General features: G+C 46.0%; 1 protein-coding gene across 7 annotated transcripts in view; it reads left to right on the top strand.

Annotated features, from left to right (window-relative positions):
• LOC139390528 (rap guanine nucleotide exchange factor 2-like) overlaps positions 1-13,946 on the top strand; it is a 134,708-nt gene extending 120,762 nt beyond the window's left edge. For 3 of the 7 annotated variants that reach the window (XM_071137696.1, XM_071137697.1, XM_071137701.1), the window contains 11 exons: positions 282-665; positions 936-1,147; positions 1,464-1,587; positions 2,081-2,104; positions 3,748-3,971; positions 4,191-4,361; positions 4,649-4,798; positions 8,956-9,160; positions 9,333-9,859; positions 10,235-10,638; positions 11,230-13,946. In XM_071137696.1, the coding sequence (XP_070993797.1) occupies positions 282-665; positions 936-1,147; positions 1,464-1,587; positions 2,081-2,104; positions 3,748-3,971; positions 4,191-4,361; positions 4,649-4,798; positions 8,956-9,160; positions 9,333-9,859; positions 10,235-10,596 (2,383 nt within the window). In that variant the 3' untranslated portion in view covers positions 10,597-10,638; positions 11,230-13,946. Of the gene's footprint in view, positions 1-281; positions 666-935; positions 1,148-1,463; positions 1,588-2,080; positions 2,105-3,747; positions 3,972-4,190; positions 4,362-4,648; positions 4,799-7,712; positions 7,773-8,955; positions 9,161-9,332; positions 9,860-10,234; positions 10,639-11,229 lie in introns of all 7 variants that reach the window. The other 4 variants (XM_071137698.1, XM_071137700.1, XM_071137695.1 and 1 more) reach the window with 3 other exon arrangements.
• The last annotated feature ends 268 nt before the right edge of the window (positions 13,947-14,214 follow it).

Below are 14,214 nucleotides of genomic sequence, written 5' to 3' on the forward strand. Positions count from 1 at the left end.
GATCTTAAACCCCCCCTCTTCCATAGTCCCTTATTAGTGAACACCTTGTATTTTTCTATTTAAACTCAAGTCACATCATAGTCACAACGCCAGGTGCTTGTTAATGACGACTCAACGTGATGCTATGAATAACTCTAGCAACAAAAGTACTTATTTTGAAAATGTGCTTTGTGTTGATAAGATTTCTACTGGACAAACAAAATAGAGACCGATGATCGATCTACAATAGAACACCTGCTTGTAAATACTAAAGGAGCTCCCTGCTCTTCCCCTCTCTCTAGATACTACCTGAAGAGCAACATGGAGACAGAGACTCTCTGTTCAGACGAGGACGCCCAGGACCTTCTTCGGGAAGGCCAGATCTCCCTCCTCCAGCTCTCCACTGTGGAAGTAGCCACGCAGCTCTCCATGCGTGCCTTCGAACTCTTCTGCGCCATCGAGCCCACCGAGTACATTGACGACCTGTTCAAGCTCAAGTCCAAGACGGGCTCGTTTTGCCTCAAGCGCTTCGAGGAGGTCATCAACCAGGAGACCTTCTGGGTGGCGTCGGAGGTGATCAGGGAGCCCAACCAGCTCAAGCGCATGAAGATTGTCAAGCACTTCATCAAGATTGCTCTCCATTGTAGAGAGTGCAAGAACTTCAACTCCATGTTCGCTATCATCAGGTAAGGTGGGAGAGGAGGGAGGACGAGAGGAGACCAGGTGGCATGTAGATGGGTTAAATCGATTTTGAGGAGTTTTACACCCAAGTCCAGCAGTTACGCTGAATCGGCTGTGTTTGTGTGGTGTTGGAACAAAAGCCTGCAAACCTTTTCATCCTCTAGACCCAGAGTTAGCCAGTTAGCCCCCTAACCCTAATCCCCAGAGGTTAGCACCCCCCCTCTACATGATCAGCCTTCTAACTTCACTGTCTGTCTGTGGTCCTCCCCCAACAGTGGTCTGAACCTGGCCCCGGTATCTAGACTTCGGGGCACGTGGGAAAAGCTCCCCAGTAAGTACGAGAAGCTGTTTGGGGACCTGCAGGACCTGTTTGACCCGTCCAGAAACATGGCCAAGTACCGCAACGTGCTCAACAACCAGAACCTCCAGCCGCCCATCATCCCCCTGTTCCCCGTAATCAAGAAGGACCTCACCTTCCTGCATGAAGGTAGCCAATGACACACACTTTGTCACTTTGTATGAAAAATGTGTTCAGAAACATTCACTTTGCAACCCAAATCTTAAAATAAACGCCCGCCCTTCTCAAAGCTTCTGCCAAAGCCCGCCCCCAGCCCTTCCCCTTCCTTTTCCACCGTCAGATTCAGCCCGTGTCGCCAACAGACCTTCACAAGAGACTATAAATACATTGGCTATTTGTCTACCATTTTTGTATCGGGTGTTGCACTCCCCTGTATGCCAATGCTCTACTACAAGGCATCTTAATCAACCTGCTGTAACAAACAGCCTCTCTCGTCTTTTGCCAGGGAACGACTCCAAAGTGGACGGCCTGGTGAACTTTGAGAAGCTGCGGATGATCGCCAAGGAGATCCGCCACGTGGGTCGCATGGCCTCCGTCAACATGGACCCTGCTCTCATGTTCAGAACCAGGTAACATCGGGGGAAAAAACACAGAAAAACCCAATATAATCCCAAAAGACTAACAACACCTCACCATCCCCTATACGTCCAGTCAAACCACTGTCAATGATTGTTCACGTGTAGATTGTCAATATTCCGCGCTTCCACGCTTTTCCCTTGAGCAGCCGTTTCCCCGGGCAACCCAGCTGTCTCCTGTATTCTGTGCTCTCCACTTATCGTTGGCGTAAAACCACAGTGCTCATGTGTCAGTGTGTTGTCTGACTGTGACTATGTATGTCCACCATGCTGTGATGTCACTTCCGGGTGTCGGTGGTTGTTATCAATGTTCGTCTCTTTCTCTCTATTGTGGGCCTCTGGTAAACTTGCTCATCTTGGTGGCTCTTTGTGGTCTATCCTGTCTTAAGCTTGTCTCCCTCTCTTTCTCTTTCTCGTCCTCTCTCTCTCTCTCTCCCTGTGCACTCTTTGCCCTCCACGCTTCACTGTTCATGGCTATCCCTTCTAGGAAGAAGAAATGGAGGAGTTTAGGGTAAGTTTTGGTGACCGACCTTTCCATGCTTTTTTTCTTTTGCTCCATTTGTTCGCTCCCTCCCTTCCTCACTTCTGAGGCCTTTGTTTGTTTGTTTGTTTTAAGTGCTGATTTTACTACCCTGTTTGGTTTGATACCCTTCTAACACTGCTTGGCTCTGGCAAAAATGTCTTTAGAAATGGAAATTAAAATCACTTTTGCTTTTTTCAGGTCACACCGCCATTTTTGAAATCTCAAAGTATTTCGCAATTATGCGTTAGAACTGAGAGCGATTTGCATCCCATGAACTAGCAAAAGTGATTACTTTGTGTGTTTTCCCAGCTAAGATGGACTACTTACCAAAAATGGCATGCCTACTTTTGTTTTGCATCAATTTGCCATGGTTTGGATTTATCAGCCTCCATACTGAAAATATATTCTTCAACATGGAAGTCTGTAGTGTGCTACAAGGACAAACAGGGCTTACAATTAACACCTGCCAAATCCGGGTAGATTTAGGTATTGGGGGGGGGGGTTTAAGAATGACTATTCACCTGCCACAAAGGCGGGTGGTCAATTTGCAGGGCTCTACAGTGCAAGCATTACATTCGCAAATAAAAAAATAGTCAAAAGTCAAGTATGAGCACATGTGCAAGTTAGGGTAAAAAAAAAAATGGCCGCCGTGGCAGTTTTCAAAATATTTCTGCTGTTTTGTTCCATAGTTGCTAATCGCGCAAAGAAATATGAATCCTCACGCAGCAACACTGGCAGGGCAGTGAAGTGCTGATAGATACATTTTTGGAGGCAACGCCTCTAATTTACTCAAGTCTACAAAGTGAGACTTTGTCCTTGTTTTTTGGCTCTTTACATTGTTCATAAGGTTGCTTTCCAAGACCCACGTGAGTCGTTCCGTTACTAGGGTAACCTCCAGGCCTTAAAGGGGCAGCTGAACATTTTGTCCCTGATATTTTGGTCAAAAGACTCGGGTCACAATACATCAAATTTAGAAATATACCACATTACTTCTTACTAATACGTTTTTTGTTTTAGAAACATTACAAAGCATGTCATCTGTTGTTTTTAATGTAATTATGGCCCCAAAAGTATTTTGGCTGGTAAAAAATCGGAGTGTATGGTAGTTCATTTTAGGCCCTGCAGCCAAACTAGTCATGCTTTACATGACAGCGTTACAGTGGCCAAGGAGGTACTATACCACTATACTGTGCATGTACTCAGTATGTACCATAGTTTCTGCTGAACAGGCATTTCAATACAACTACCTTGGTGTTTACCACAGATTTGGTACAGATTTACCACTATTTGAACCCCCAACACACACACACCTCCCCTGTTGCCTGACTGATTGACCCCCCCCCCCACATTCCCTCCCCTTCTTCTTTAGAATGCATGGAATGTTCTGGAGCTGAGAGGAATGCCCCCCAAAAGCCTCTCGGTCTCTGCATGTTTGACTCTCAAACGACCCTCCTCTCTACTACCTTCCAGGACATCTACATATTAGTACACACACATGGCCATAGTCTGATGGTGGTCTCGCTCTCCCCTCTCCATTTCTATGTGTGTGTATTGTGCGTGCGTGTGTGTGTGTGCGTGCGTGTGTGTGTGTGCGTGCGTGTATGTGTGTGTGTGTGTACGCGTGTGACCAGGTCTCTTAGCCAGGGCAGTGCCAACGCGGCGGTGCTAGACGTCACCCAGACGGGCGGGCACAAGAAGCGGGTGAGGCGCAGCTCCTTCCTGAACGCCAAGAAGCTGTACGAGGATGCCCAGATGGCCCGCAAGGTCAAGCAGTACCTGTCCAACCTCAGCCTGGAGACCAACGAGGAGGCGCTGCAGACCCTCTCGCTGCAGTGTGAGCCCTCCATCAACACACGTAAGTGCTGGATAGAGTACATGCTGTGCACACACACACACACACACACACTTGTGTTCTGTAGCTGCAATGTGAGCCCTCCATCAAAACATGTAAATGTTGCAGACATGCATGCTGTGTATACACCAGCACACCGGGTGGCCATTTTTGGTTCAGCAGCAACGCTCACTGGTATTAGTGATTGTTAATGCACCACATTCTCCTTCAACCCTTTCTCAGTGCCCAAGAACGCTGGTGGCGGTAAGAGGCCAGACACGTCTCCGGTGGTGTCCAGGGCTGCCAGCCAGCAGAGGGGCCAGCTGCAGAAGGGCAACCAGGCCCTTCAGGTGCCCGCTGTGGCCCTCTACCCCTCCCGCAAGAAAGTGCCAGTCAAGGACCTGCCACCATTCGGTAAGAACCTGCACAAGTTAAGGGGAAAAACATACTTGGTGCAATTATGCTCGTTTTATAACATTGTTTCTTTCTGACACCATACAATCTGTGATTCCTCGAAGGAAAATGCATTCCTTTCAGTTTCAGGTCAAATGTACCCGGTCACAATGTTGCTTGTATTGTTGGTAGCTAGTTTAGTTAGACAATATGGGCTGGAGATTCGAAGGATTAATCTGCGTCTGGGAAATTGGCCCTTGCTGAATGCTAATTAGCAAATGCTAATTTTGGGCTATTTTGTTTTGAAGGCACGAGTTCCCCTCAGTCGCTGAAGAAGATCCTATCGCTGTCGGAGGAGGCCAGCGAGCGTCACAAGCGTCAGACGGAGGACACGGTGTCTAATGCCTCCTCGCAGCTCTCCTCCCCTCCCACCTCCCCCCAGAGCTCGCCTAGGAAGGGTAAAATTATAATCCCCTCAATTCAACCTCAGCCCAGTCCCCCTCACCCACGCTGACACGTAGTGGTCATAGAGGGGAACTACTTGTTCAGCCTCCTGTGATGTCGTGATGAAATAGCAACAGTCACTCAAGGTTTTTGGGGGCTATGGGACATGACCCATGCAAATGGAAAGTTGTGTTTTACTTGTGGAGTTACATTAAAAGACACACGCCACAGCTAGGGCTGGGCGATATGACCTAAAAATCATATCTCCGTTTTTTTTCAAGCTGATGGTGATTCGCGATATATATTTAGATTCTCTTTGTGTTCTCTAAATGAGCGTTGTCGTACAATTAAAGGTCAAATACACTGCATTTCAAACCGTCTGCAATAAGCTAATGAATTGAGGCCTTGTAAAGTTATACCTAGGCTAAATATAAGCCTTCCACAATCATAAGACCAACTAATAATGTATTATTTTATCAGAATAGTTTAGCCTGCTTTTTTGATGTTGCAATAATCACTGATCTGGCGGTCAAATCTATCTACTGTATGAAAATGCCCTTTTTTGTTACAAATTGAACTAGAATCATACATAGCGCTCATTCACTAATAATGACTAACTTCTTAATAGCAGGCATTAGGCTATAGAAAATAAACACAGGTCTCATCAACAATCTCTCTAGGCACTAACAATCTCTCTAGGCATTAGGCACTAACAATCTCTCTAGGCATTAGGCACTAACAATCTCTAGGCACTAACCATCTCTCTAGGCACTAGGCACTAACAATCTCTCTAGGCACTAGGCACTAACAATCTCTCTAGGCATTAGGCACTAACAATCGCTAGGCACTAGGCACTAACCATCTCTAGGCACTAACCATCTCTAGGCACTAACCATCTCTAGGCACTAACAATCTCTAGGCACTAACAATCTCTCTAGGCACTAGGCACTAACAATCTCTCTAGGCACTAACAATCTCTCTAGGCACTAGGCACTAACAAACTCTCTAGGCACTAGGCACTAACAATCTCTCTAGGCACTAGGCACTAACAATCTCTCTAGGCATTAACAATCTCTAGGCACTAGGCACTAACAATCTCTAGGCACTAGGCACTAACAATCTCTCTAGGCACTAGGCACTAACAATCTCTCTAGGCACTAGGCACTAACAATCTCTCTAGGCACTAACAATCTCTCTAGGCACTAGGCACTAACAATCTCTCTAGGCACTAGGCACTAACAATCTCTCTAGGCATTATGCACTAACAATCTCTAGGCACTAGGAACTAACCATCTCTAGGCACTAACCATCTCTAGGCACTAACCATCTCTAGGCACTAACAATCTCTAGGCACTAACAATCTCTCTAGGCACTAGGCACTAACAATCTCTCTAGGCACTAACAATCTCTCTAGGCACTAGGCACTAACAATCTCTCTAGGCATTATGCACTAACCATCTCTAGGCACTAACCATCTCTAGGCACTAACCATCTCTAGGCACTAACAATCTCTAGGCACTAACAATCTCTCTAGGCACTAGGCACTAACAATCTCTCTAGGCACTAACAATCTCTCTAGGCACTAGGCACTAACAATCTCTCTAGGCACTAACAATCTCTCTAGGCACTAGGCACTAACAATCTCTCTAGGCACTAACAATCTCTCTAGGCACTAACAATCTCTCTAGGCACTAACAATCTCTCTAGGCACTAACAATCTCTCTAGGCACTAACAATATCTCTAGGCACTAGCCAGCTAATCTTTGTGTTTCAAGTTTAGCCAACTTGGATCGACAGTATTTGCTCGCTAACAAGGTTGAGCAGTTGAATTGTTATGAACACACCCTTCTGTCCGTCTGGAGCTGTTTTGAACAGCACGCAAGCCTGTCCACTTTGTTCGGATGTTGAAATGAAGTGGCCCACCTTATTTTCTCAGAATGAGAACGAGTTGCCAATTTCTTATATTTCCTTTTTATATAATTGTTTTTAAATGCTTATTGCACATTTATAGCACACAGACTAGACGGCTCATAACAGTCTTTGGCTAAAATGCTGCTAGCGGTAGGTGGGACCCAAATGTGACAAACTGAACATTCATTTTCCAGAATCAATGTTCATTGATACTCTCGTTTTAGTAGTGTCTGCTCTGCGCGCAATTTGAATAGAAAGGGTGTCTTTAGAAAAGTGATCTTCTCTATTGCAGTAAAAAAATGTCTCTTTGTGTTTGTGTTCACATGACCGATTCTGTTGGACCAAACCTCCAAATGCAAATAGCTAGTTGAAACCGCTTGTCAGATCGGAAGATGTGATCTCTGAACTCTGTTGGTGGGAGAGAAAGTAGCAGGGGCTTGGTGTGTGTGTGTGTGCGCAAACCGTAAAGGATGAGGCGAAACAACCTCTCACTATAATCGGACCAAAATGAGGCCAATCCGTTTTTCTGGGTTTATTTTGTACCTAAGCGTTGGACCCTCCTTCCCGCCTTTGGGACAACGACTCCCATTTTTTTTTTTAGGGCGGAGACATGAGCATCACGCCATTCTATACAGATCTCTGGTGTAAAATGGGAAAGGTGCACAGAGGAGCGAAAGACACGAGACCAAATACAGCATGAGAACAAGCGGACATAAACGCTCATGAATACGAAAAATAACAAAACAAAAGATTCTTGCGATACAGAATATCGCTCCCCCCGCCCCAAAAAAAACACACACATTCGAATTAATCAAATGAATTCGATATATCGCCAAGCCCTAACCACAACACTAAACTATCCCTTAGCCAAGCCATTCTTAGAGAGCGCCTAGTTCTACGCTGGTCCATATTGGAATGCCCATACCTCCCATCCCAACTACCTCACCCCTTTTCATACTGTGTTGCTGTCCTGTGTCCTGTCTGTGTGTGACGGTCTCTTTGCCTTGCTGCACGTAGGGCTCGGGACACTGAAGGGCCAAAGTGTCCGGAAGGTTACCTTTACCAGTAAACAGACAGGTAAACTAAGCCCGGCTCTAAACCTAGACAGACGCTGCTGTCCTAGAACACATACTGGAGTTCCGCGTATGATACCCCCCCCCCCCCCCCCCCTTATACATGCAGGGTATTAGTTGTTCAATTCCAACCAAGTCTTAAATTATGACTAATATTCCAATGTTTTCGATTAGGCAACAAATCAGAGTCATGTTCATTAGGCACCAAATGGAAGAAAAGAGAAACAGGGGAGGGACCGAAACATGTCCAATAAGGAACTGTTTTCCGTTGCAAAAAAATGAACACGACCCAGTTGATCTTACAAAGAGGAACTGGTTGGAACCTGTATATATAGGGGGGGGGGGGGGGCTTGTGTCGTCCTGCTCGTCTTAGTAGCTGAGTTGCTGCTGTTATGTCTCGTTGTATTACACGTAGTAAGGCAGTTGCTTCAGAAGATGGAGTGCTCAGTTGCTGCTGCTTCACCGACATCCACTACTCCACTTGATAGTGTAGTGTGCTTAGAAGCCAGTAGAAGCCCTTCAGTCCACCGGGGGGGGGAAACTAATGCACTCGTTATTGGATGGGTTTCAGAGACCGTCTTGACGCTCGGCCGCCGGACTTAGAATAGCACTTCATTTTCTGAATGGTAGCTGGAGGTTGGTTTGCCCAGTGATTTAATGCCGTTTTTGATGACTGGTGCGCAAAGTGGGAGAGGAAGTTGATAGGATTTATGACTCTGAGATGGGGTTTCTTGATGTGTGTGAATGGGATTTATTTGTAATATCAATCATTGTGACTCCAGGCTAAAGGTGTGAGGATCTTCGTTTTTTTGGGGGGATTGGGTCGCTGCCCCAAGCACGTTAGGGTTAGGTCTTGCTGTGTATTTCTCCTATCCTTTTCTTAGGCTAGTCATTCTAGGTGGGTAGTGGGATCTTTGAATATTATTTTGATCATGACTCGAGGGTGTTAAAGTTTTATGTTCAATGGTGTGCTGAGTGAAGGTGGTGATTTGAGAGGTTAGATGTTTTGTTTTCCAGGTGCAGATAGAAAGATACGTTTCTTGTAGTGAGCCTATGTGTTCTCTCATTACGCCTGCTGTTAATCCATGCTAGGAGGTTCTGAATGTTTCAACCCTCTGAACACAACCCCATGGACAAGTAGATTGGAATCAGTAAGTTCATTTTAACCACCTCCCTCCTCTCTCCAGGCTACCCAAGAACGGGAGACACCTACTCGGACTCGGGTCACAGCGAGATTTCGTCGCGCTCCAGCCTGGTCAGCAACTCCTCCTTCGACATGGCCCAGGAGGAGAGGAGGGGGCTCAGGCACTCAGGAGGGGTGGGAGACCCCCACGCTGGAGGGGTGCGTCTTGAGAGGAGGGCTACGACCGACCCTGATCAGTACAGCCTCGGGTATGAATCAATGCTGCCAATTTACAGTTACAGCGATGAGTTTAATTTCAAAAGTTGAAAATGGAAGATTTCTCATCCCAGCCCTTTATTTTTCTATCTGTCCACTGTGTTGTCGATGAATGGCGAAACCATTATAAAGGTGAAGCTTGTCTCTTATCCCCTTCCCATACAGTTCCTACTCGTCCATGCAGGACTGCCGGGGCCTGTATGCCTGCGCCATGGTGCTCTCCTCCCCCAGCTCAGAGGAGTTGACCCAGGACCAAGGGGACCGTGTCTCCCTGGACGCCGCCGATAGCGGCCGCGGCTCCTGGACCTCTTGCTCCTCGGGCTCCCATGACAACATCCAGACCATGCAGCAGGGTCGTAGCTGGGAGACCCTGGCCTTCGGACCGGGGGGTGTCATCGGCGGGAGCATTGGTGTCCACCCACCCGGGGGGCCTGAAGCATTACTAGGGGGCCCCGCTGGACTGTGGGCGTCCCAGGCTAGAGGTAGCTGGGCATCGGCCTCTTCATCTTCCTCTGCGGCGTACTGGGGCGAGGACTCCGAGGGCGACACGGGCACGATTAAACGGCGAGGCGGGAAGGATGTGAACACCGACCCGGAGACGAGTAGTATCACATCGATGGGGTCCGACGAGGCCAAGCAGCACGGAAGGCCTTCGCCATCACCCATCACTGCCGGAAACAAGGGCCTTATCAGTGAGTTGACCGCTGAACCTTGTCTGTTCTGTTGATGGATGGGTTTAGTTGCCCTCATAGGCGAATGTTCCTATTTCTCAACAAATAAACATTTAATCTTATGGTGTCCATACCTGTTCCTTAACAAATAAACAGTTTTGTGGTGAAAGGGCTGATTTTAGAATGTTCTGAAAATACCAAACCTTCCTCACATATGTATGCATTCATGCCTTTTACGATTTGCATGCATCTTTGGAGCGAAGTACATGTCAGCTGACTCATGTCCACGTGAAGATCTCCATGCCAACACGTTTTCTGAGAGGTGTGTGTGGCGCAGGTGCGTAAAGTATTAATTCCAACTAACTCCACCATCTTTCACCCCCCCCCCCCCTTCAGCGCGAAAGGAGAGCCGGTACCGCGAGCCCCCTCCAACCCCGCCGGGCTACACTGCCCTGACAATTTCTGACTTCAGCGAAGGGCAGACGCAGTCGCCGCCCACAGCCCCGGCCCACTCTGGCCGCCGCCCGCCCGATTACACCACGGCCCTGCAGCGCTCGCGCATGGTCACCCAGTCGCCTGACTCCCATCACCACCACCAGGCCCAACAACATGCCAAGCGCCAAGGGCTCCACCGCACCCGCTCGCCAGGCGAGGAGGAAGAGCCTGAGGAGGAAGAGGAGGGTGAGTCCTTGTCTCCCAAACTAGTCGCTCTGAGGAAGACAGTGGCACACACAACACCAGAGACAACCAGGCCATGAGATGAGTGTACGGGTTACAGGGCAGGTCCCCCTCAGGCTGAGGTAAATGACTGATTTATACCAACGATAACCTGCATGCCCACCAGGAACAACACGGACTTGACCCCCCCCATATCCACCACAAACCTAGTCCGGTCCCAAATTTGTTTGTGCCGTCTTGCTCATTCCCCATAGGAGTTGGCATCGAGGAGATGTCAAGACAGCACAAACAGATCTCGGACCAGGCTAGCACAAACCCACCATGGCATCTCATGTGCATGAAGTCATCATGCTTGGACCAAAGCTTACCAAGCTCACCAGGCATTAGCGACATTTTGCTCCTCACTCTCTCTACTGTCTCTCATGTCACAAGTAGTGTCGAATGGCATTCATCTGCGGGCACGGTTGTGTTTGACGATGCTTGCACACATGCATCTCCATCCCTGGCAGTGTTTTTCACACTTTTTGCACTTAACATTGCTGTTTGTAGCCAATATGCATATTGTTCAGTTTGGATAGTTGTTATGATACGGTAAGTTCACATAGAGGACAGTTAGTGATGTTTTTTTGTGGGGGTTTCTGCTTCTGTGATGCTTTTACAGGACTTTGCAAAAAAATATATATATATTTTTGTTTCTCTTTCTCTCTCGCCAGAGGATGAGCAGGTATCAGCAGTCTGAGAACGGTCTTCTGCTGGATGTCCTTTGCAGTGACTTGAAGTCCCTTCCATGGGGGCGGAACAAGAGAGACTGACTTGATTGATTGATGGACAGACCAATCCAGTACGTACGTGCCTGCCTGCCTCCTCTTCCGGACTCTCCGTCATTGGTGGACTCCTCTGCTCGTATCCCTCCCCCCCTCGCCTTAAAGCATCATGGGGGGTTGAATGACACTGCATGCAACAACAAAAAAAATACTGTGAAGAAGAAGATGGAGAGATGGAAAAAGAAAGACACAAAATGCCCTGCACTTTGGGGGGAAAAAGAAAAACAAGTCAAACGGTTTTGCTGAAGAGAAAAAAAACGTCTACGTGCGGCAACCGCGTTCACACACACACACACACACACACAGCTGTCATGGAACAGCTTTCCAAGACTAACCCCCTATCCCAACCCCACCTCGCTTTACACACACAGTATCATGACGTGTTGAGCTTTGTCTGCACTTTTTAATTTTCTACTTTATAAAACGAGAACAAAATGGACAATGACGATGGAGGAAAAAAAATAACATTTGATCAATTTTTGAACTTTCTTCTAGGTTTCTAGAGGTCTTCTTTCCAGAACTATTGCACTCGGGGGGAGGGGGGGGGGGGGGGGGGTAAAAGTGGCTATACCCAAGTCTCATATCCCGGTGTGGACTCTGAAAAACAGATCTGTCAATCTTAAGAGTTTTATTCCACAATTACAGTATTATCTTGTCCATTCACATATCCTAATGGTGGCTCAACCCCCACTGCTAACTGGACAGTCACAGTGAGAGAAATAAGTTGGGGTGACCAATATGTCATTTGGGGGGGACCAACATGCACGTTCATAATCTAATGTTCTGACACACACTGGGCAAGTCTGGCTTCAGCACTTCTCAGTACAACTTTAGGTTTTAGTGCAACCCTCCATTCCTAACCCTGGCCTGGATATCTTGTCTATTTCCGATATGGCCAGCCACATCTTCAGTTCTAGGTCATATACGATATGTGGCAGGTTGTGTGGATCATAACAGTGACCCAACTAGGGAGTCAATCTGGCTATTTGATATCCATGTTTTAACCTAGGTCATCTGGTGACTTATATTAATTCTGTATTTAGACAACATTTTAAAGGACAACTACAGGAGATTTTTCTTGGCTTAGTCTTGTCCCTAATGGGTTGTGATGTTAAAAGATAAGCACAAAGGGTATTTATAACCGATTTGGCAAATCAGCCACCTCGGGGAACGTGTTTTTAGTTATGCACCCCAAAGGCATGTCGAGGGCTTAAATCCTATACAGGTGAATGGAGTCTCATGCCTTTCAGCGGTGCTGCATAACCAAATGCTTTCCCTGGGTTCTGTCAACCATTTTAAAGTAACTGTCCAGTGGAAATTGAACTTGAAATACTTCCTATTCTGTTAACTCATGCCCAAATAATGTTGACTCATCCTGTCCTCGCATTTGTCGCCAAACATTAATTGGAGAAAAACACTTATTTTTTTTTGTTGTAAACATATCAAACAGACCATTTTTTTTAAAAAAGCTTGCTATTTCATCATACAGAATGATGTGCTGGCCAATCAGCGGTCTACTTGCATGAATATGTTTTATGACAGGTATACGCCCACACCATTGGGCTACGCCCACACCATTGGGCTACGCCCACACCATTGGGCTACGCCCACACCATTCCAACAACACAAGCTGCTTTTCTTTTTTTTGTTGTGGAAAGGAAAACGATTTCACTCAGTGTAATTATTATAGGTCATATTTCATAGAAATCTGGAAATTGAAACACTGGACAGTACATTTTTTAGACTGAACTAGAATACACCTCTCCTACCTTGCCATCGGCAACATCCTCCTCTTCATCGAAAAGTCCTCCGCTGTTACAGGCATCAAGATCAATGGATTTGTATATTACTAGGCAATGCTAAGCATAGAGCAAGCTGTTTTCCACCATTTCTTAACACCATTGGAATTGACTGAAGAAAATGATTGAATATGTTTGTTTTGACTCCGGTGGGGAAGTTACCTAGATGAAAGAATTCACTTTGAAGGCTGCCAATCAGAATTCGTGTCACTTTTTAGTTTTTCTTTTCACTGAGTTGTGCTGATCACATTGATCAGTAGTTAGAAACAATAGACTGAGAAGGAGAAGGGGGAAAAAAAGTGCTGTGTTTTTCACTGTGGGCTGTTACTACACTTATTTCTGTCCATTTGTATTATTTTCATGGCAGCCGATAGATTGTCAATCATGCGTTTTAATACAATGGTGACACGCATCATCATTCACTCTTTCAGCTCTGAAAATCATGTGGATATTAGCAGGCCAAGGCCTATTTGGAAAAACAAAGACGTTGCACAACATTGTACAAGCATAAAGATAATTGTAGTAGGTAGAACTCCTACTCTGTTTTGATGTGTGATGTCAAGTGAGAAGTGTACATTTAGCTGGTGATTTTTCTCATACTTTCTTCTACTACTTTGACCTGTATGTCTTTTAAAAAGACAATCGGTGGAGTATGTTTCGTTTTTTTTTGTTTTTTTTTTTTGTATTTTTAATACAATAATTGTAAATATTGGTTATATTTTTGTTGAAATGTACTATGTTTATGCCTCAACATCCAGTTTGTATGAAGCTGGGAAATCAATAAATACTACAAAAGTTATCAATTCATAGTGCATTTAAACCTCTTTTTTCCCTCTGCATTTTCAGGTTTCCTCTTTTGAATATTGTTCCTTTCCAAGACCTAACCTACACACCATCTAGTGTTTGCACAAAATAAGACATGGCAGTGACTTGAAATGTGTCACTCTTACATTTTTCACGTTTATTTTGAATAGTTATGAAGACGATTAATGTGACCGCAATGTAAGGTGTAGTTAACCATGTTTTCTACAAGAGAGAATGTGTTATGTTCACTGATCATATTTCTTACCAAAAA

Source organism: Oncorhynchus clarkii, chromosome 31, assembly GCF_045791955.1.
Source record: "Oncorhynchus clarkii lewisi isolate Uvic-CL-2024 chromosome 31, UVic_Ocla_1.0, whole genome shotgun sequence".
In the NCBI taxonomy this organism is placed as follows: domain Eukaryota; kingdom Metazoa; phylum Chordata; class Actinopteri; order Salmoniformes; family Salmonidae; genus Oncorhynchus; species Oncorhynchus clarkii.